General features: G+C 42.3%; 2 protein-coding genes across 2 annotated transcripts in view; one reads left to right on the forward strand and one right to left on the reverse strand.

Annotated features, from left to right (window-relative positions):
• Nemf (nuclear export mediator factor) overlaps positions 1 to 7,018 on the forward strand; it is a 53,738-nt gene extending 46,720 nt beyond the window's left edge. The window contains exons 27-33 of the mRNA XM_028782871.1: positions 60 to 137; positions 465 to 659; positions 2,694 to 2,726; positions 4,355 to 4,455; positions 4,556 to 4,599; positions 4,711 to 4,790; positions 4,985 to 7,018. Of these exons, the coding sequence (XP_028638704.1) occupies positions 60 to 137; positions 465 to 659; positions 2,694 to 2,726; positions 4,355 to 4,455; positions 4,556 to 4,599; positions 4,711 to 4,790; positions 4,985 to 5,062 (609 nt within the window). The 3' untranslated portion in view covers positions 5,063 to 7,018. The remainder of the gene's footprint in view (positions 1 to 59; positions 138 to 464; positions 660 to 2,693; positions 2,727 to 4,354; positions 4,456 to 4,555; positions 4,600 to 4,710; positions 4,791 to 4,984) is intronic.
• Positions 6,631 to 20,721, reverse strand: Klhdc2 (kelch domain containing 2). The gene is made up of 13 exons (XM_028782880.1): positions 20,261 to 20,721; positions 17,449 to 17,528; positions 14,992 to 15,109; positions 13,087 to 13,202; positions 12,719 to 12,800; positions 12,216 to 12,299; positions 11,212 to 11,292; positions 11,080 to 11,138; positions 9,815 to 9,924; positions 9,428 to 9,500; positions 7,985 to 8,072; positions 7,083 to 7,135; positions 6,631 to 6,965 (listed from the first exon to the last, which is right to left on the reverse strand). The coding sequence occupies exons 1-13, from the start codon at positions 20,411 to 20,413 to the stop codon at positions 6,842 to 6,844; spliced, it is 1,221 nt and encodes a 406-aa protein (XP_028638713.1). The 5' UTR covers positions 20,414 to 20,721; the 3' UTR covers positions 6,631 to 6,841.
• Positions 20,722 to 22,238: the final 1,517 nt, after the last annotated feature.

Here is a 22,238-nt window from a genome sequence, read left to right on the forward strand (position 1 = left end):
AGGCATTTATTTTAAAAATAGTCTTTACTGATTTTTTTTTTCAAATCTTCTGATTTCAGAGTAAAATGAAAAAAATGAAGGAAAAATACAAAGACCAAGATGATGAAGATCGTGAACTTATTATGAAATTGTTGGCAGTGAGTAACATCTAAAATCATTTCTCTGACTTTTTAGTGGCTTCTAGGCTATGAGAAACATTGAAAGCCTTAGCAGTATTTGGGCTAGTGAGATGCCTCTATGGGTAAAGACACCTCACCAAGCCTGAACTCAGTTCCTAACTCCTGCATGTAAGCTCCACGTGTATGCTACAGCATATGTACCCCTACACTACACTCACACATACACAAATATAAGGAAAATAAAAGCTTAGATTCACAACATAAAAGTAAAATTATTTAAAGACCTTAGTACTAATAATTACATTGACTTTTCTCTCCCCCCCCCCCCCCGCCATGAATTGAAAGTCTGCAGGTTCAAACAAAGAAGAAAAGGGGAAGAAAGGAAAAAAAGGAAAAACAAAAGATGAACCTGTGAAGAAACCCCCCCAGAAACCCAGAGGTGGACAGCGGGTTCTAGATGTTGTTAAAGAAACTCCATCCCTTCAGGTTTTAGCTCACGACTTACAAGACTTAGCTGTAGATGAGCCACATGATGACAAGGTAAGTGTCCCAGCTGGGGTGACCAGGGCCTGGAACTGACAAGGCTGGTCCATGGTATGTCACAGTCCTCACCGTAGAAACACAGCCTCAAAGACTACAATTCGTTTCATAAGAATGTGGAGTGATAATCTTCTTAGAAGCCTTTGGGAAATTAGCGTGGGTCTAAAGAGATGGCTTTCTGTAAAGTGCTCCAGAGAGCCTGAGTCCTAGCCCTGGAACTGGTGTAATTTATGTGCTTATGATCCTGGGCCTTTGGGGGGCGGGGGAGAAGGACATGGAACAGACCCCACTCAGCAAGCTCTAAGCCAATAAGAGATCTTTTCTTAAAGTGGATGGTGTTCCTGGAGATGACATCTACAATTGCCCTCTGACCTCCACGGGTGTATAGGCAGAAGTATATGTACACATAGCACCCATGAAATAAAAGTTGTATGGAAGAGAATTTACATGATTCCTGTGTAACTCAGTTTAATAAGAAATAATTGGGCTTATTTTGAGTAGAAAATAAAGTTTTACTTCTGTAAGCTTTTCTTTAGGATTATAAACTTTATTGTGTTACATAATATTAAAAAATAATTTGTCAGGAGTTAAGTCTCAGTTATAGAAGTTAATTTTCTCTAGCTGAGGTAGTTAATTGCTTTATCAATTTGTTTAAAAGGCAGTTAAGTATATATTAGTGCACGGACAGATAACAAAGAAATGTGTATGAGACTGACAGGTGTGGTAATCACTGGAATCCCAGCACAATCAGCTATGTTACTTTACTTTTAGTTGAATAATTCAAGTTCAGTTTAGTGAGATGTTTACAGGGATTTCTTGACACTATTTTCCCCTCTACTGAACAGTGTTGTTAATGGTTCTAAATTTCATTTTGGTTCACAAGTTTTTATATATACTATTTCCGTATCTGTAGTTATCTATAAACTTTAGGCTCAAAAATATCCAGCCAGGCGGTGGTGGCGCACGCCTTTAATCCCAGCACTTGGGAGGCAGAGGTAGGCGGATTTCTGAGTTCGAGGCCAGCCTGGTCTACAGAGTGAGTTCCAGGACAGCCAGGGCTACACAGAGAAACCCTGTCTCGAAAAGACCAAAACCAAATATATATATATATATATATATATCCATACCAGGTATGGTGGCAGCACTTGGAAGGCCAAAGCAGAAGGAGCACAAGTTTAAGACTAGCGCGTGATATGTAGCAAGTCGTGGAGAGGGAAGATTCCTAAGAGAAATTATTAATCTTTTGTGGGTATGGATTATGGTCTAGCCCAGTGTGATACTATTAAGAACTGGAACTTTTAAGAAGGGAATTAATGCTCTTATAAGAGATTAAAGGAGTCTCTCAGATGAAGGCCTGTCATCAAAGACAGTTTTAATTGAGTCTTGTGTAGCACAGAGTTGCTTTTGTAGAGTAAGGTCCTCCTGCCTCTACCTCTCTGGTGCTCGGATTACACTGGCTACCACATAAGGTATCATTTCGAGGCACTTCTTGACAAAACCTACTGCTGTCCTGATCTTGGACTTTTATCCTGCAGAACTACTAGATACAAATTTATTATTTAAAAAATTGTGCACTCTAAAGTCCTTAAAAGTCTAAAGAGCCTAAAGCCTAAACAGGCTGAGACTAGTTTGTCTCCAAATAGGTACAGTGCATATAACATAAATACACAGAATTAAGATTATCTCAATATTTGAAGGTTATCTTAAAGTTGCTGGTAAAACTCCTTTTGAAGTCCTTTTTATAAGAATTACTTTTTTCTTTGCAAACATTTAGCTAAGTTGTCATTTCAGGTTGTCTCTACAACTTACACTGTTTCAGCAATATACCTTAAGTAAAAGGCTTTGTCACTGGCTAAAAACACTATTTTTCTCTTTCAGTGGCAATGCTTTCTAAAATATTAAATGCATATATACTAATAGACTTGTAGTCTTGAATTTTTGTTATACAACAGCCTTATTGTATCTTTTTTTTCTGCTTGTGGCTTATTGATACAGACTTTTATAGCTGACTTTAATTTTTGTTTTTGAAACTAGGAAGAACATGATCTGGACCAGCAGGGAAATGAGGTAGGATTTGAGTAAGGCTTCTATCACATTTCATTGTAATCTTTGCCCAACATATCTACTACTACTCAAAACTGAAAAGACAACTGCAGGCTCTGCAGCCACTGTCTGGGATGAGGTATCATCTGTGCTAGATATAACTGTGTAAGTCTCAAACTAGTCTTTTGGATTTGTTGTTTACGTGTTTGCTAGGGTCTCAGTGTGTAGTCTTGGCCAGGCTGGAGCTTGCCTCCATTTGTCTCCTGAGAGCTGGGTTTAAAGGTGTGCCCCACCATACCTAGCCTGAAAATACTCTTTATTCCTCCCCTTCCTCTGTGCTTCAATATTCTTATTATTATGGGGATAATTATCACCATTAGGACAGTTTTGAGACTCTGTAAATTACTTAAAAGCTCAACATCAAAGCATTTTGCCCTTGTAGATAGCCTACAAATGAGAACTAGTCTAAGGAGTTCTGAAATTTTTCCTTAAGAACAGAGCACCTCCTGCCCTCTATGTTGGGCCACTGAAAACCAGTAATAGCTATAGCTTTAGACTTGGTATCCTCTTCTGGTATGTATATGCTTGTGTACACACACACACACACACACACACACACACACACACACACACCAAGTAGAAGTAGACTTCTCAACTTTGGCACTGTTAACATTTTGGAAAGTATGATCTTTTGTTGCAAGGCCTAAAATATTATGAACTAATAATACCTGTTGCCTAACCCACTAGATGTCACTCCTTTCTTTCTGAAAGCCAAAACGTTTATGCACCAGTCTCATATAGCGGGATGCAAAATCCCTGGTCTAGCCAAAGTTGGTAGTACATGCCTTTAATCCCCATATATGGGAGGCAGAGGCAGATGGATCTCTGAATTAATGCCGGGTTGGTCTACAAAGTCATTCCAGGACATCAAGAGCTACACAATGAGATTCTATTTTGTCTTACAAGATAGCTCAGTCTATAAAGTGCTCCCCTTGGACGCATTAGGACCTGAACTCAATCCCAGCACCCACATGAAAAACCAAGCAAGGCAGCATGTCCCTGCAGTCCTGCCACGAAGGAAGTAGAAACAAGGCTCTGGAGCTTGCTCCCCAGTCTCTGAGCTCTAGGTTCAGTGAAAGACTGTTAAATTATTAGAGGTTAGTAGAGGCTTCCACACACCAGAGAGAAAAATCACTGGTCTGGCCCAAGTATAAGTTGTTTCCTTACAATGGACTTAAGCTCCTCGCAGTTATTAGTTCTGTGTATCATTTTCATCCACAGTCGCTCTCCTGTGCAGTTTAGCTGCAAGTCCAATTTGTCTTCCTCCCTCTCTAAAGCAAATTAAATGGTATGTTGAAAACTATTCCCATTGTTATAAGTTGTAAAGATTATGTACTGAAACATTTCAGTCCTCTGGAACTGTAAGCAGAATTTGGGTACTGTCGTCAGATTGTATGTCTGTCAGAAAAGGCTAAACATGTACTCAGATACTAATTTGTTGTTTTAGATCTTGCCTTTATGACGGTGTGAGCTGAACAGACTTTGCAGTTAGGCAAGGGCTCTACTTCTCAATAACACTCCTCCTCCAGCATTTACTGTTTTAAAGTTTGGCATAAATTCCTTTTATAACTTTTTTTATTTTTCTCCTTTAGGAAACTCTATTTGACTCTTTGACAGGGCAGCCACATCCTGAAGATATACTAATGTTTGCTATTCCAATATGTGCCCCTTACACCATCATGACAAACTATAAGTAAGTCACTATTGTTGCATTCATAATCACTGCCAAGTAGCTTTAGGAATCTTTGGTTTCCATGCAGTAACTCGTACAATATCTTTTTTTTTTTTTTAAGATACAAAGTGAAACTTACTCCTGGAGTTCAGAAAAAGGGAAAAGGTAATTTAGGGGTTTTTTTTGTTTGTTTGTTTTTTGCTTTTTTTTTTTTTGTCATTTTTAAATAGTTTAGTGACTGAACCAGAAGTACATTCCTCTGTGCTCTACTTACAGCTGCAAAGACAGCCTTGAATAGTTTCATGCACTCCAAAGAAGCTACAGCAAGAGAAAAAGACTTATTCCGAAGTGTGAAGGTAAAGTTCCCTTTGGCTCTGGTGACTTAGTGGTATGATCAAGCTCTTTTCTTGACACGTGCTGTCTTACTAGGAACCCTAAGTAGGTCTACTTGGCAAAAGTTGTAAGTGCCTTTCTTCTGACAGTAGAGTACACATTAATTACCCTAAATAGGATATGATCCTATTAAGTACTTTTTTTGTTTTTATTTTAGGACACAGATTTATCAAGAAACATTCCTGGAAAAGTGAAAGTGTCTGCACCTAATCTTCTGCATGTAAAAAGAAAATAGCTGGAATGAAATCCTGAACACTGAACAGCCAGTTTTGTAGCCTTTGGAAGTTCAAAGATGCAGACAACATGTTAACAGAACTTCCACTTTACAAATGAACATACTGCCTTGCTATATCACCAAAAGGACTTAAGATTTTTTTCCCAAGTTTTATATATGTATAAAATATTATGATAGTATTTCCTAAAATATTTGTGAAAACTTAATGATACACATCTGTAATTGTATTGTTCTACATTTTATTGAAATTCTTGAGGTTTCATTTCATGATGTAAAGACCCTGAAATAGCTCAAGTGCATAAACTACTGACGTAGTGGTCTACTGTATATAACATCTAATACATAGTACAGCCAGTCACAAGAGGTTTTGTTTGGTTAGTGGAGCAATTAAACATTTAAGGTTTGTGTCTTGAACACTTTGCCAAATTTTACATCAAATGCAAAAAAAAAAAAAAAAAAAACACAAGAAAATGACAATAGTTTCTGTGCATTCATATATATATATATATATATACCACCTTCCTCTTGTAATGTCTCAGCTGTTTGCCATTTTCTCCCCCATCCCTGCCCCCAGCAGCTATCAAATAGTTAAAAATGTCTTATGGTGGTTTTGGTTTTTTCAAGTCGGAGTTTCTCTGTAGTTGTGGATGTCCTGGAACTCACTCTGTAGACCAAACTGGCCTTGAATTCAAGAGATCTGCCTGCCTCTCTGCCTCCCGAGTGCTGGAATTAAAGGCATCCATCACCACCACCAGGCTCAAGTGTCTTGGCCTATAATGACAGAAGTGCATTTTGTTGCTGGGTGGTGGTGGCAGCATCGCGGAGGCAGAGGTAGGTAGATCTGAGTTTGAGCTAAGGACAGCAAAGGCTACAGAGAGAAACCCAGTCTTGGGCGGGAAAAATCGAAAGTGCATATTTTTTTTTAGGGTTATCACTAAAGATTGCTAGACCAGTATTCTTCTGGCTCCTATTAGAATATAGAATGAAGCCATACATTATCTCTCCCTTCATGAGGTATAAACTGCCACTTTTTAATTAACTGGCTAGTAACCATGATCACCACATGTCCCAGGACAACACCAATACATTAAGATTGAAGTAGTACATGAATTGCAGCTTGGGCTGTGGAAGTCTCACTGCCCGTGCCAGCAGACACACCCACCCGGCTGGGACAGCACACTTTCAGTTCTAGTGCTTGAGAGGCGGAAGCTAGAGGACACTGATTAAAGTTCAGCCTTGGATACATAAGCTTAAAGGCTAAAGATGGAGCATCTTCACATTTCTACAGATACATTACATCCAGATTATCAAAAGATAGATGTAAAAAGTGTTATACCCATTCTGGGTATAAAAAGTCAATGCAGGGGCTGGAGAGATGGCTCAGCGGTTAAGAGCACTGGCTGTTCTTCCACAGGACCCAGGTTCAGTTGTCAGCACCCACATTGCAGCTTACAACTGTCTGTAACTCCAGTTCCAGGGAATCCAACACCCTCATGCATGCAAGAAAACACCATTCCGTATACATGAAATAAATGAATCGTTTAAAAAAAAAAAAGCCAACACAGTAATTTTTTTTTAACTTTAGACAAGTAATGATGTTAAATACATTTATTGTAAACTTTAGACACAAAAATAGGTTCTCTAGGCCATTCACATGCACATAAAACCCAGAAAGCTGCAAACTACAACAACGCATATAATTATACAAAGGATGACACTGTGTGACAAATACAGGGTTGCTTTCCATGCAAGTAGACCAGAAGTATTATCTACAAAGCCTTATGATCCAGAAGTGTTGTTACTACCAAACCTCTGATTAACACTGTGAAGTAAGTGTTTTGGAAGGCAGCTCCACGAGTTGGCTAGCATCTCTTTAAAGCAAATGACTGCTTCTAAGCTTAGCCTAAAAGTAGACAAGGAAAGTGAAAATAATTTTACTAAATACATTAACTTGAATGAAGACTCATTATTGCCTTTAAACAATCATATACCTGGTGCCAAATACCTGGTAAGAACTTACCGTACAAGAGATTTTGGTTGAACTGAAAATATAAGTACTTCATTACTGTGTGCCTGAAAAAAACAAAGGAACAGGTAAGATTGCAAGTGCTGAAAGCAGGCTGGTGTGGTACACTACTGTAACCACAGTGCTAGGAAGCAAAGGCAGAACGGGGCAAGAGCTCAGCAGTGAAGCGCTACCTAGCGTGCATGGGTCTTATGCTGAGGACTAAGCTATGCAGAAAAAGAGGGTCTGGAGAGAGATGGATCAGCTGTTAAGAGAAGGGGCCACTCTTCCAAAGGTCCTGAGTTCAGTTCCAGCATCCAGTTGGGGCTGTTCACAATCACCTGTAACCTCGCTCTAGGGGATCTGATACCCTCTTTTGGTCTCCATGAGAACTGTATGCATATGGTACACAGACATACATGAAAGCAAAAGACCTATCACATGAAGGAGTTTGGTTTTTTTCTTTGTTTTTAATTTAAAACAAGCTGAGCTGGAAAGATGGCACAGAGGTTAAAGAGCACTGACTGCTCTTCCAGAGGTCATCCTGAGTTCAATTCCCAGTAACCACATGGTGGCTCACAACTATAATTTGTTGTGATGCCCTCTTCTGGTGTGTCTTAAGAAAACCACAGTATACTCACATACGTTAAATAAACAAATCTTTTTTAAAAAGCCAAGTGGTGGTAATGCATGCCTAAAGGAGGCAGAAGCAGGCAGATCTCTGAGTTCAAAGCCAGCCTGGTCTACAGAGTGAGTTCCAAGAGAGCCAGGGCTACAGAGAGATTAGATCCCCAAGACCCACATAATGGACAGAATTAACTATACTGTCTTCATCCCATTGGACATTCATGTATGCCTACACACACAAAATGTTATTTTTCAAAAAATATGTTCAGTAGTAGTGAAGATGTACTTACAGCTCTATGATGAACCAGCAGATTGTTGGCACAACCACCAAAAACAATGACTTCTCCTTCATCACTTGCACAAGCTGTATGCCATAATCTGCATGGAAAACAAAATCCTGAGCTCAGTGTAGCCGATCGCTTTAAACACATTGTAAAGCTGGTGACAGACTAGAGACTTCAAGGAAGTTCGGACCAAATACGGTAAGAAATCCAATTCTATGGAAAAGCAGCTTTTTTTTTAAGGCTGGCCTTGGTGGTGCTTCAATCCCAGCACTCTGGAGGCAGAGGCAGGTGCATCTCAGGGAATTCCAGGCCAACCTGGTCTACAGATGTTCCAGGCCAGTGAGGGCTACATATGAGGTTTTCTTTCTTTCTCTTTTTTTTAAAGATTTATTTATTTATTTATTTATTTTATTTATTTATTTTTTTTTATTTTTTATTTTTTTTGGTTTTTTGAGACAGGGTTTCTCTGTGTAGCCCTGGCTATCCTGGAACTCACTCTGTAGACCAGGCTGGCCTCGAACTCAGAAATCCACCTGCCTCTGCCTCCCAAGTGCTGGGATTAAAGGCGTGCGCCACCACCGCCCGGCCAGATTTATTTATTTTATGTATATGAGTGCTCTATCTTTGGACATACCAGAAGAGGGAATCAGGTTCAATTACAGATGGTTGTAAGCCCCCATAATAAGGTACTTTTAACCACACAATCTAGGTCTTTGTTAGCAATTAAAAAATAAAAAATCTTATGGGGGCTAAGGAGTGGCAAGGTGAGTTGGCCTCACACAGTGTCTGAAAACACTGAAAATTCCAAAGCTCTCTAAGCTGGAAAGTTGTATGGAAAGGTCATTTCTGCCAGTGTCTTAGCAGCATGAGTGTACTTGGGCTAGAGGCCTGAATGAAAAAATTGAGGTTGGAATATTTAAATTCACTGTAAATACCAATGCTAAGTACGCACCTGCCTGTAGCGATTTCTTTTGAGATTAAGGAGACTCTGTTTAAAAAAGGAAAAAACAAAAACAACAAAACACCTCCAACTTTTTAGTGTCTTGTGTAGCCCAGAGCTGGCCTTGAGCTGATCCTCCTGCTTCTGGCTTCTAAGGGCTGGGATTACAGGTATGCGCCTCCTTACCTGGCCCCCTACTCCCACATGCCTTTGAGAAGTTTGACTTATTCTTCCTTGAATAATGCTGCTATAAAATAATGAGTGATTCTTGGTTTGACCCCCCCCCCATCTACATTCTTAAAATTTTAAAGCATTACCAGTGTTATCCATATAAATAATGGGAAAGCAAACTTCAGACACTTGGTCAATGCTAGTTGGTTTCCTTTTTGGAAGTATGATGTTAAACCTTAATATCAACAAGACTTTTCTAAGAATGTTGGATAAAATCCAGCCAAAGCATCCTCAGCTCTTAACAGTCCAAGAAATTATACCTTTCATGTAGCTCATACCTTGGTTTTTCAACATAAGGATGATTAAACTGAATCCATTCATTTTTACTGATGCAGTAAGTCCAGGCATCACCTGATTAAACCAAAGAAAAGGTCATGAAGTATGTTCCTCCTGTCCGTGTGGTACTTAAGGATACACTCTAGCAGGAACTGCAGTGAGTCGAATCCTATTCCCAGTCCCTGTGACTAAGGAAGTTAGGTGCTTCACATGCAGGTTTCAGCAGGGATGTTAAGTGCTCCAAGTCATTTTTTTTTTTCAGGTAAAATGTATTTAGGACATAATACATGCAATTATAAGATGTTACAGATCAAAATTAATAAATCATCCTGAAAGGATACAGCTAGGATTGAATTTCAGTGAGTAGTATACATATTTAAAGGACTCACTTAGTGGCTGTTTTTCAGTGGTAAATCCTCCAAAGAGAAAAAGATGGTCTGAAGAGACTGGTGTCAGTGAATGCCAGGATCTGCCAATGGGGCATACACCTTGTGGAATTCTAAAAATAATAAATAGCTGAGTTATAATATCTGTTTAGAGTCTGGAGGATAACTCAGTCCATAAAGTACTTGAGAACCCAAGTTCTACCCCCCCCCCCCCCCAGAACCCACACATTATTTAAAAGGGGCTGGGGGGTAGGTCTGACGCATGTTTGGTCTCACCGCTGGGAGGTGAGCCCCTAGAGTGTGCTGGCCTAGCCTACTAGGCAAATACCAGGCCAGGAGAGACCATGTCTCAAAAGGAAAAAGAGATCCACACTCAGAATCCCAGCACTTGGGAGGTTACTGAGGTAGAAGATTTCCACAAGTTTGAGGAAAGCACTAGATACTAAGTTAACTTGTACTGCACTGTAAGATCCTGTCACAAGAACAAAGAAAGCACCCTAAAATAAAAAATGTGGACAGCACTGAGTATACCTGAGACTATACTAAGCCTCCACATGCACACATAATCAACCTTATACATGAGATCTATGTTTAAAGTAGACACAGAGAGAAACGCTGAGGACTTCTTTAAAAATATATATAGGTTATCCGACAAAGAACACTTGACGAGGCTTCCTGGGTCTCCGAGGTGGCACAGCTGGGAAAGTGTTTGCCATAAAAGCATGCGGGCCATTTGGATCCTCAGCACCCACTTAAGTAACAAGAGGACATGGAGCCCACCTGTCACTGCATGCAGTGCCACTCAGTGGTTCTTAGAAAGCCACGATGAGCTCCTCCAAGCAAACTGGCTAGCGACCATAGTGGGGAGCTCTGTGTTCAGTTGAGAGATCCCTTTCTCAGTGATACAGTAGACAATGTCTGAAGACCCTCCCAATGTTAGCTTTGGACCTACACACAACATGCACCCACACACATCTTACATCCAGACACATGCCAGGAAGAGAAGCCTCTCTCAGTATTAACTACATACTTTATACTGAACTATGTTCTTTGAAGGCAGAATCAACTTTAGACATTTTCTTTCAGCAAACATTGAACACATGCTGTAACAGGCATAGTTAGGGAAACTGGAAATAAAAATAAAATTCCTTCCTTAAGGACCTTAGTAATCATGTTTATGTAAATCCAAAGTTACAGAAACTTGTATACTAATAGGGAACGGGGTTGGGAATCTGCAATGTATCTTAGATATCTAAGGTAATACCTACAGTTCATTCCACTCCCATGTATCCAGATTAAGATAGTGAAGATCATTCATTCTAGCATCCTAAAAAAGAGTAAGTAAGAGTTACCACGTGGAGCACCTAAAAGCGAGCCATTAAACCTGTTTCTATACTCACTCGGTATCTGCCACCAAACACAAAGCCCTTGTTTCCAACAGTTGCACAGGCATGGGCAGCACGAGGTGAGGGTGCCTTACCCTGTTAACAAGGGAAACAGCTTCACAGATGCGAACTTTACAAAGAGGGGAAATAGCAGTGTTTTCTGAATATCACAGAATAAGAATATGCCAGGTACTCGGGCACTAGAGAGCAACAGTGTAAAGACCTGTTGGGGTTGGTCTGGTGCTGCTATGTATTCAAATGCTAAAGACTGGCCAGAAGATCTGGTTGCCCCTGGTACGCAGATCCTTACATACACCCAGTACTGCTACGTAACTCTTGTTCCCAATTTACCACTACTGGTTAAAGTGGCTGCAGTTAATTACTGGGGAGAACAGAAGAGAGGCAGTTTCAGTCACTGGGCTGGGGGTCGTAGGTAGGGACCATGAAGAAAGAAAGGGAAGGAGAGAGGAAGAGGAGAGGAGAAGGGAGAAGGAAGAGAGAAGGTATCCATTAGACATGATGCGCCAGGAGCGCATGGCTGAAGTGAACCCTGAGGACACAGAAGCTCGGCTGGGGAATTAACAGTCTAGTGCTAGAAAAAATACATTGGGGTATTCCCCCAGTAATTGTGCCAAAGCTAAATAAATAAATCATAGTCTGAGTCTCATTCATTTGGAATTACGTTACACATAACACAATGTGTACTTTAGGATTTCTGAGACTGTTACTGAATGAGCTAGGCAGTGTGTGAGGAAAGCTGTTTAAAAATGACTGTATAGTATCTTTAAAAGGAAAAATCTCATCTTTAATTTTTCATTTAAAGCTCAATTTAATTACTAGCAAATGAAAGTACAACACAAACTATATCTCTGTTAAACTTCTGAGGTTTGTACTCCTTGGAAAGCAAAGCTACAGACAGCCTCATTTCAGAAAACAAGGCTGGCCTGTCAGCTTCAGACCCTCACTACTCTGGTGAGCCCCCCCCTTGTCTAAGTCCGCTCCAACCTTCAGAGACTCACAGTGGTGATGGGCTGGCTCCAGACAAAGGTTTCAGTGTCTAAAATATGGACATGATCATTCCATCCTCTTGGATGACTTGAATTCTACAGAAAAGAACCTATGTTATTTTGCAAATACTGTATTTTACAAATTATGCAACCCTTACTTGCCCAGTTTATCAACAACAACAACAACAACAAAAAAAAAATGAACAAAACTACCAGTGAATGTAAATTCTCTCTGGGCTGGTAGGATGTCTCAGCTGGCGTAAGGCACTTGCTGCCTCATGGCCTAAGTTGAATCCCTAGACCCCACGTCAATGGAAGGAGAGAACCAATTCCCCCAAGTGGTCCTTTAATTGACATGCACACTGTATCACCTGCACCTCGGTATGCACTCATACATACATGCAAAATTAAAATTTCAAAATGTAATAAAAAATCCTGAAAGCAGACAAAAACAAAATAGAGCACATTTTTCAACATATCAATTAGGCCATGTGAAATTCTGAAACTCCACTTACCCAAAAAGATGTTTCATCAAATTCAAAAGTTCCCAATACTTTATCTTCAGGTAAATATCCATAGCCTCCAAAAAATATTAACCTGTTTTATATAAAACCAAAAAGTTAAAGATTTAAGAATCTGTAAACTAGAAACAAGATTTTTTTTGAATCTTGACATATGGAATGAGGTTGAGTACCTGAGTATATGAAATTATTCAAATAATAATACTTAACATGACAATTAGCTTTCATTTACTAAGTTAAATGAACTCGAGTATTAATTTACTATATGTGATATGCTCCATGCTTTTTTACAATGCTGACTAGGGAACTTACAGGGTAGCTACATTCTGCACAAAAAGCCAAACCTATAGCTTTGAACGTACTTGTTTTTATATACCCAGACGCCAAGTTTGTCCTTCGATGATGGAGGAATTCCTTGGCAATCGATTCTTTCCCACTGTAATCCTCTGTCTGCAGACCTCGAATCCAGCATGTAGAACTGTCAGAAGCAGTGATTTCAGTTAGTTTTGTTACATAGAAAGCTCAGTATTGGCATTCATTTTACTGTATTTTATCATAAAGATGCCAAGTCTGATGCCGTCTGGCGGCCACACTGGTCTGGGTAGGATCATGAATTTACAACAGAATGTAAATTTCTTAAATCAGCAACATTAAAAATGTACAGCTACTTTTGTTTTCCTTAACTATACTTCTTTGTGTTCACATGTACCATGGCACAAGCTCCCTATCCTGCCCTAACTTTAGATAAGTGCTTTGAATTTTACTGCTTTTTAATTAATTGACTGATTGATAGCAGGGCCATGTTCCAAAAAACCCCCCAAAACTGAGGCTCTTCAAATTCAACTTAACACGTCTTCCTGTATAATTAATTCTAAAGGCTAAAAAAAATCAGTCAATACTTAAAAGGTTAAATACTCAAGAGTTGGCCAGATGGCCCAGTGGTTTAAAGCACTGGCTGCTCTTCCAGAGGATCTGGGTTTGATTCCCAGCACACACATGGGAGCTCACAGCAATCTGTAACTACAGTTCCAGGGGACCTAATACCTTCTTCTGGCCTCTTAGGCACTAGGCACACACATGGTGCAAAAGGACACACACAAGCAAAATATTCATACACATAAAATAAAAATAAATTTAAAAAACAAAAACAAAAAAAGGGTTAAATCCTGGTCTAAGGACTTGAATCCAGGTAACAGAACACACCCCTCACCTTTCTGAGACACCTGCTTCCCTTCTGGTCAAACTGAACTCTAGCCAAGTCAGTAACTAGTAATCATTCTGTTACCTACCCCTGGAACTAGCTTCACTCCTCCTAAGCCTTTTCAGGGTTAGCCTTTCCATTTATTCCCCTCCTGGATCTGCATTTGTTTGTCCAAGGAAGACAGGATGGTCTGCAGCTTAAGTGACACCACAATGCTGTGGTGACACCTCCTTCTGTGGATCTCAAAGCCACAAAGCCACCTGACATTTTAAATAATCATGCCTGCAGGTCTCCACACTGACTTCCTATTCAATTCGAGCTCTGCTTATTGAGTAAGCACCTGTTCTGCCCATTCCTACACCCAAGGAAAAACACTTTCAAAGGCAGAACCCACGTCAGCACAGGGCGGTTATCCTGCAGTCACTTAGTCAGGCTCCATTAGGTGTCTCTTCCAGAATGTGAGCTCCTGCACCACTCATCCCTACTGTCCCTTTCCAACTCTCTCCTCTGCAAACGAAGTGTTTACTAAGTTGCAAAACCAATGAGTTAAATAGAAGTCTACCTATAGACTATGGGCCTGTCTGAAGCTTCATCTGTCTTTTACTGGTCCAAAAAGAACTGACATCTTTTTTCCTATTTGGAAAAAAACAAGGACAAATCAAAGCAGCATGTGCCTTAGGGCAACGTTAGAGGAGAGTTACTACTTACCTTCTTCGTTCAATGTTTATCTATCCCTGTGACTTTGAGTTTACCTTTACCCTTCACTCCAAATCGTTGGTCTGTAATGTTCTTTGAAAATGCTTTCTGGTTAACACTCACCTACCACCCAGGGTTGTTAGGAGATCAAGTAAATACACCTAGGAAGTTACTACACAAAGGCTGCTAGCATTGGTTTTTACAAAGGCCTAGTAAACAGAACAGTAGAGAAGATGCTACAACACACATTTATCCCACAATCAAGTACATTCTTAACTAGAGTACACAGTAGCAGCCAACTTTATAAATCTGGGGTTGAACATGAGGAAGGGGCTGCTGGGAATCACACTCCTCTCCTCAGCACACTGACCTTGTTTGTATTGCCTCTGGAATGGTGCCCTCCAAACAAGTACAGCACCCTGTCCACACACACAGCACAGCTCCCAGACATAGACGGGGGAACGTCCCCTTCAGTGTTGATTTTCTTCCTACGAGGAGGAGGGTTAGATGACAACATTTCCCAGATGTAAGAAATACAAGATTTATTAACTTATATCCCCACAAAAGGCAGCTGATGATATCCAGGGTCTCCCCTAGCTTTAAGGTAACCCAAGGAATCAGTTCCCCCCCCCCCATTAACCTGTGCAGATAGTGGAAGACGGCCTCACAGGGGAATGAAGGGCTCTGAAAGCCCCTCAGACTCCAAGAGCCATTTCTCACGGTTTGCTTTGATTTACATGACCTTAACTGGATGGGAGGGCTTTGTTTTACTTGTTTCTGTGTGTGCTTGGGCACAGGTATGTCACAGTATACATATGGAGGCCTGCAAACCTGGGCTTGACAGACAGCACCTCCTGCGCAGCAGCTCCACAGCCCTGTCTGTTTCTAAGTAGGCCAAGGACCCAAACGGAAACCTTCCCATTCCTAGTGCTCGTTAACTCAACAGACATTTTTATTATATCACCCAGAACTCACAGAAATTTGCCTAATTCTTCCTCAAGTGCTAGAATTAAACACATGTGGCCTCATGCTCAGCTTTAGAGATTTACAGTATTAACAGTTCACTCAGGTGTCCTGACTACATCATCAGGTTTTACCTCATTTCATCTTTGCTTAGCTTGAAGTAGGCTTACTTGTAAATTCTTAATCTTAAGAAATGTGTTAGCCGGGCGTTGGTGGCGCACGCCTTTAATCCCAGCACTTGGGAGGCAGAGGCAGGCGGATTTCTGAGTTCGAGGCCAGCCTGGTCTACAGAGTGAGTTCCAGGACAGCCAGGGCTACACAGAGAAACCCTGTCTCGAAAAACCAAAAAAAAAAAAAAAAAAAAAGAAATGTGTTAAATTCTTCTTTTGGGAATTTTCCAGTCCTTTAAAAAAAGATTAGCGAATAGCCCATATTAACTAATTTACTATTTACAAGAATCGTTGTGACCTTCTGTAAACCATCCTGGCTTTAAGATCAACGGTAAGACAGTAAAGACTAGTCTTTTGCAGGGGAAAGTTTTCATGAACAGGGAAACACATTTATACAACCCCAAATGGCTAACCCAAATTTTGAAAAATCCCGAGTCTACGAACATATCCTCAAATTGTACTGCTAGACAGGCAGAAGACTCCGAAGACCCTCTCAGAGATTACCAGTTCGTCTTTGTTTTGATATTTTTCAAGATAGGGTTTCTCTGTGTAGCCCTGACTGTCCTGGAACTATGTAGTTCAGGCTGGCTTAGAACTCACTGAGATCCATCTGTCTCTGCCTCCCGAGTACTTGGATTAAAGGCACATGCCACTACACCAGGCTCATTTTTTTATTATTATTATTTATTTTATAGGTATGGGCATTTTTTTCTGAAAAAAAAAATACACATACATACATATATATATGCATGCATGTGCATACCTGCTGCCCTTTTAGGCCAGAAGAGGGCATCAGATCTCTGTGACTAGAGTTACAGATGGTTGTGAACCATCATGTATGTGCTGGAGACTGAGTCTGGGTCCTCTGGAAGAGCACTGAATCTGGGTCCTCTTAACCACTGAGCCATCTCTTCATTCCCTCATTTTTATTTTTATTTCTTTTAAAGATTTGTTTATTGTATTTAGGGTTGCACTTATTGTATTTATTGTCTGTCTTCAGACACACCAGAAGAGGGCGCCAAATCCAATTTCACACGGTCGTGAGTCACCATGTGGTTGCTGGGAATTGAACTAAGGACCTCTGGAAGAGTAGTCAGTGCTCTTAACCTCTGAGCCATCTCTCCAGCCCCCTCATTTTTATTTTTAAACAGATCTTTTCTTTTCCCCCTGTTGAAAAATCAAACCTAGAGCCTCATACCAGGAGGTCAAGCTTTTTGCCACTCACCTATTAATGCAATCCAGAAAATACTACTTTAAAAGAGACTTTTCTCAAAACTTCTTTTAAGCAGATAAAATAAACCACACAAAACCTAACAATTATGGCAAACTAAAAACCCCATTTTTTCAAAATACCAACCAGACCTGTAGCACCTGTGGTACTTTGACCTGGTCTTGACAGAGGCTTCTAAGATCATGGCAGTATCTGGTGTGTACTAAGCTCAGCAGCTAATCTTCACCAGACCACTGTTCCCAGAAAAGGCAGCTCAGTATCCTTAATTACTTAGAATGGGTTTTCAGTCAGGCACTGTGGTGCACACGTTTAGTCTCAGTGCTCTGGAGGCAGACGAAGACGCAGGAGGATCTCTATGAGTTCAAGGCCAGACTGGACTACACAGTAAGGTCTAGGACAGTCAAAGCAGAAAGACACCTCCCACTTCCTTTGCAACCGTATTTGAAGGTTAACGTCCAGTTACCATCTTCCAGTCTCCATGTTGTAGATCCACAGCTCTTCTCTGGGCAGATAAAAGTCATACAGTCCTCTTACTTGGTTACTCTATGAAGAAAAGAAAGATTACAAATACAAACAACTGACCTTTCCTTTTTATTTTGCACTAGCGTGTTGGGGTGTGTATGTGACATGGAATGGCACGTGTGCCACGGTGCTCTGGGGAGTCACTTCTCTCCTCCTACCTTACATGGGTAAAGATCACACTCAGCTCCTCAGGCTTGTGCATCGAGTGTGCTATGCACTGAACAGCTCCCTTGCCCAGTAACTGATATTTTTAAAGAGGCATTTCCTGGGTTATTTCTCTACCTTATTTGAGACACTATTCATGATATTGGTCATATAAAATTTAGCTTTGTATACTTATAAATATTAAATGCAGTCTCCAGGACCCAGGCACATACTAAACAAGCTTAGTGCAGACAGATCTGCAGTCCAAATTTTGATACAATCCTTGCAAATAGTATAAGGGGCTCCTGGGGAGTTAGTGATCTCAACCTTCCTAACCCTGACACCTTTTTTTTAACACAGTTCCCCAAGGTGTGGTGACCCCTAACCATAAGATTATTTTTGTTGCTACTCTGTAACCATAATTTTGCTACTGTTATGAAAACAGTATGCTTATTACTGTTGTGTACTGTAAATTACTGTTTTCCAATGGTCTTAGGCACCCTAATGCCCCTCAGGCAAGAGTCATTCAACCCCCTCCCCAAAAGGAGTCACACCCAACAGTCTTTCAGCTGCTGCCCTAAAATCATGCCGTATCCTGAATAGAGCAGACCACGGCCCTGATCTCAGTCCCCAGACTCTGGGGGACTTGCAGCCCCACCCATGCTAACATGGTGTTCTAGCCAAGCTGCCCTATCAGCCACTCATGGGCAAAACTGCAGACGCAAACATTGAGTCTTCAGTGGCAGCTGTGATTTCCTTGTTCTGGCCTCCTTCCCTTCAGGTGTTAACGCTAACAAAGAACAAGTTAATCAGATATACTCAAATTCCCTTATTTAATCCTAACAAAGAGTTATTGCAAGATTGTAAAGAGAAAATGATTTGCCTCAGGTTATTCAGCAAGCAGCGGTGGGACCAAGAATCTCCCTTTCCTGTGAGGACTGCCTGATTTCATTCCTGGATCCTCCCTGGCCACTTCTCAGGTTGACCAAATACAATAAAAACTGGCCTTCACTGAAAATGGGTGACTATTGATCGACTGGACACGGAGCAGCTGGCCATGTCGCCCTCCCAGCTCTTCCTGCTGGAAGGACCTTATAAGCCGACCATCAGAATTTCCCTCTGACAATTTCTCCGAACAATACAGAAGGGTCTCATCCCCACATCAACACTAGGGTGTGGAACCAGCAGGATCAGGAAAGAGTCCAAGGCCATGACACCTCTGTGACACCATGGCTCAATGCTAGTTTTCACAAACAGGATGATGAATAACACACTTTAGACCAAAGTGTGATTGACTAACGGTCTACCTTCCTCAAAGGGGGCTGACGTTTTGAAAAGGTTTATTTAAGTATGTAAGTTTTGCTGACATGCCTGTCTGTGCACCTCCCCCCCACACACACCAATACAATGCACAGAAAGGCCAGAGGAGGAGTATCAGATCCCCTGGGACTGGAATTACAGTTGTGAGCGGCCCTGTGGGTGCTAAGAATCCAACTCAGAAATGTGGCCAATGCTGTTAACCACCGCATCATCTCTCCACCCCTAGAATTAATGTTTTAATCACTACACACCTGCTCTCTACCTCTCTAGAATTCTCAACGTCGACCTCTAAAGATCTAGTCCCTGGAAGCTAGGGACAACAGGATACGTTAATTCATGCTGGCAAAATAATGGTTAAACCAACGAAGGTATAGGGGCAGTTGTCTCAAAATGGCCAACTATGATCATCAGGTCGTCAGTACTATAAGCTACTATTACTTGAGCCCTTAAGCAAACAAATCCCAGCACAGGCGCAGGGAATTGGATTTCCCAAGGAGGGGGGTCGTCATTTTATCATTAAAATAGTATTCAGAGTTTTAGGTCAAATGGATCAAATGAATGTGCACCAAATGAAATCCAAGAACTATAGAATGTATCGTGGAATTCTAAAACCAGTACAGGAGAACCAGTGAGAGCAGCGGTTTAAGGAGACAGAGCAGCATTCCCCAGCTCCCGGCATAACAAGCAGTGAAAATGACTAAACAGATACTTGGTCACAAAGTCCAAAGACCTGCACTCCAATTATATACGTTGCTGGGGATTCGTTGTTTATTTTTTTCCCTTTAATATTCGTAGTAAGGCCTACTGAGGAGCAATCATTTCTCGGCTGAAACCAGTTAAGGAAAAATGGCCCTGCGTTCAAACAATAGGTTGACGGGCATCTGCACAGGTGTTGACGACACCGCTACACCTACGAGGAGGTTGAGTAAGCGACCCCTGTGGCCTTGGTTCACACAGTGGACAAACAATAGAGTGTCTGTCGGCTAACTGGCCCCAGCTCCGGATGACCTGGCCCAAAGATATGAGTGATTCTAGCACACCCTCGCCTCCACCCTTTTCCGTACCTTGGGCCATAGTCACCCGCTACCCAACCCACATTAACAGAATCTCGCTCCGATCACTCCAAAGACAACAACGCGGAGGGGGTGCGTGGGATAAGCTGACTCATAAATTCAAGAGAGCGGTGACAATAGCTCGGGAGCCCTGAATCCACCAGGGCAGGGCGGGAAGATGCTCTCCTGAATGAGCAAGAGCTGCGGCGGTGATCGAGCCCACTCGGCCCTACTGACCTTGTAGCCGCCCCAGACGAACATGTGGCGCCCATCGCTGACGGCGACGTGGCCGCTGCGCTCGGCCGGGCAGGCCAGCTCCATGGCCTCGTAGTTCTCGAAGGCCGGGCCTGGCAGGTCCTCCGCTCGAGCATCCTCGTTGCCATCAGCCATCTTGAGGCTGCACCGCTGGGCACCGAGACCGCTCCGGCCCCGCAGGCAGGAGACAAAGGAAAGCGGAGCGGTGGACCGCGGCGCGCAGCCAGCGCTGACGACCCGCCTCTCCTGCGCAGCGCCTCCGCCTCCGGGCCGAGCGCTGGGGCGCGCGCCGACAGCGACTGCGGGTCTCGCGGGGACCGGGCTGCGGCAGAAACCTGGCTCGGAGCGGGAGAGCGGCCGAGGCGGCTCGCACTCGCAGCCCGCCCCGCCTCCGGCCGCCCGGGCCTTGTTTACGCCGCCGCCGGAAGTCGTCCGCAGCGGACACTGTCCGCACGCTCCGGAAGCGCTCTCGCCCCCTGCACTGCCGAGCCTCCCGTCGTCCGGCCCCGCCGCTGTGCTGTCCTACTGCTGTGCAATCCTCCCAATCGAGCCCTCTCGCCTCTGAGTCCTCCCCACATCCGTCCTCCCGCCTCCGGGTGTTCCAGGCCTGGACAGTTCCTAAGCCGTAACAACCCACCCTTGGGGAAGGAATGCGAATCCCAGACTCACAATTTGGGCTTCTAGGAGGCCAAATGAAAATTACGAGTTATTTAAACCCAATTCCTAGCCCGTAAAACAAGGCTGGACTGGAAAACACTTCAGGTTCCTCATCTAAATGGTGGCTCTCCGTGCTGCTCATCATATCTGTTCTTTCCTCTCTTCGTTTTTGGGACTGCTAAATATACACCAAGCAAAATACACACTCAACAAAAACGACCAAAAAAAAAAAAAAGCTTATCTCATTGAAGCTCCCCCCAGTTGCTGGAGATGTGTTGGCTGAAAATCACGAGTTAAGGGTCTGGGGTGTGGGATTAAAGAGCTGAGATCAAAGGTGTGCTCTACCATGCCGGTTCAGTAGGCTTTTCTTGACCATCGCTGCGACCAGGTTCATCCAGGTCTCCCATGGGCAATATTGCCATGCAAGAGATGTCCAGTGCACTTGGTGCTGTGCTGAGGGGGCCTTCCTCATTGCCGTTACAAGAGACAGTCAGATAGAGAAATAGCTTTCCTGCTGCTGCCCAGGGTATACACTGTCAAAAAGAGATTGGCAGTGTTTCTACCAATCACTTTGTGTTGGATAACACTGGAGATGAAAATCATGTCTGGCGGGTAGAAGACATCTCTCATGGTTGGCCACAACCTCACACACTGCAACTCTGTCTGTAATGTGAATGACCAATTTGCACTTAAGCTGAGGTTTGTGGTGAGCAACTGATCTTCTAGCAGTGGAGATCACCTTGCCCTAAGGTGATACAAGTGGATATTCCTCCACAGAGTCACCCTTATCCCAGATGAGCTGCTTTTGGACACATCTTACTGCCCCATGATTATTGTTTGGTGGTGGTGTGGGCGTAGCCACTAGAGAGGACTGCTCAGACATGAACTTAAGCCAATAGAGTCTTTATTAGTTTGGGATCCTAGTATAGCAATGAGCATTTTTCAGAGTTAGCTTTTAAGCACAAAATCCATGTTCTTGATGGATACAAGAACAGTCAGCATCCCAGACGATCTTGCCACAGAACCCAGGATGAAGGTGACCTACATCACAGAGGCACTGCTGCCCCTGGTCCACAAGAGGCTAGACTCTGTCCCTTCCTGAGACTATCAATAATTACAAGTAGTTCTGGGGCATTGTAGAAGGATTTTAATCCAACAACTTGGCTACTCTGATTGGAATACAGACACACCCTTAGCACACACCTTTAACCCAAACGATGAAGGTAAAGTTAGTAGAAGGTCATAGTGACAGATCAGAGAAAGATTTGATAGAATAGGATATGCCCAACAAGGAGAGGAAACG

Source organism: Grammomys surdaster, unplaced genomic scaffold (genome assembly GCF_004785775.1).
Source record: "Grammomys surdaster isolate TR1022 unplaced genomic scaffold, NIH_TR_1.0 98, whole genome shotgun sequence".
In the NCBI taxonomy this organism is placed as follows: Eukaryota; Metazoa; Chordata; class Mammalia; order Rodentia; family Muridae; genus Grammomys; species Grammomys surdaster.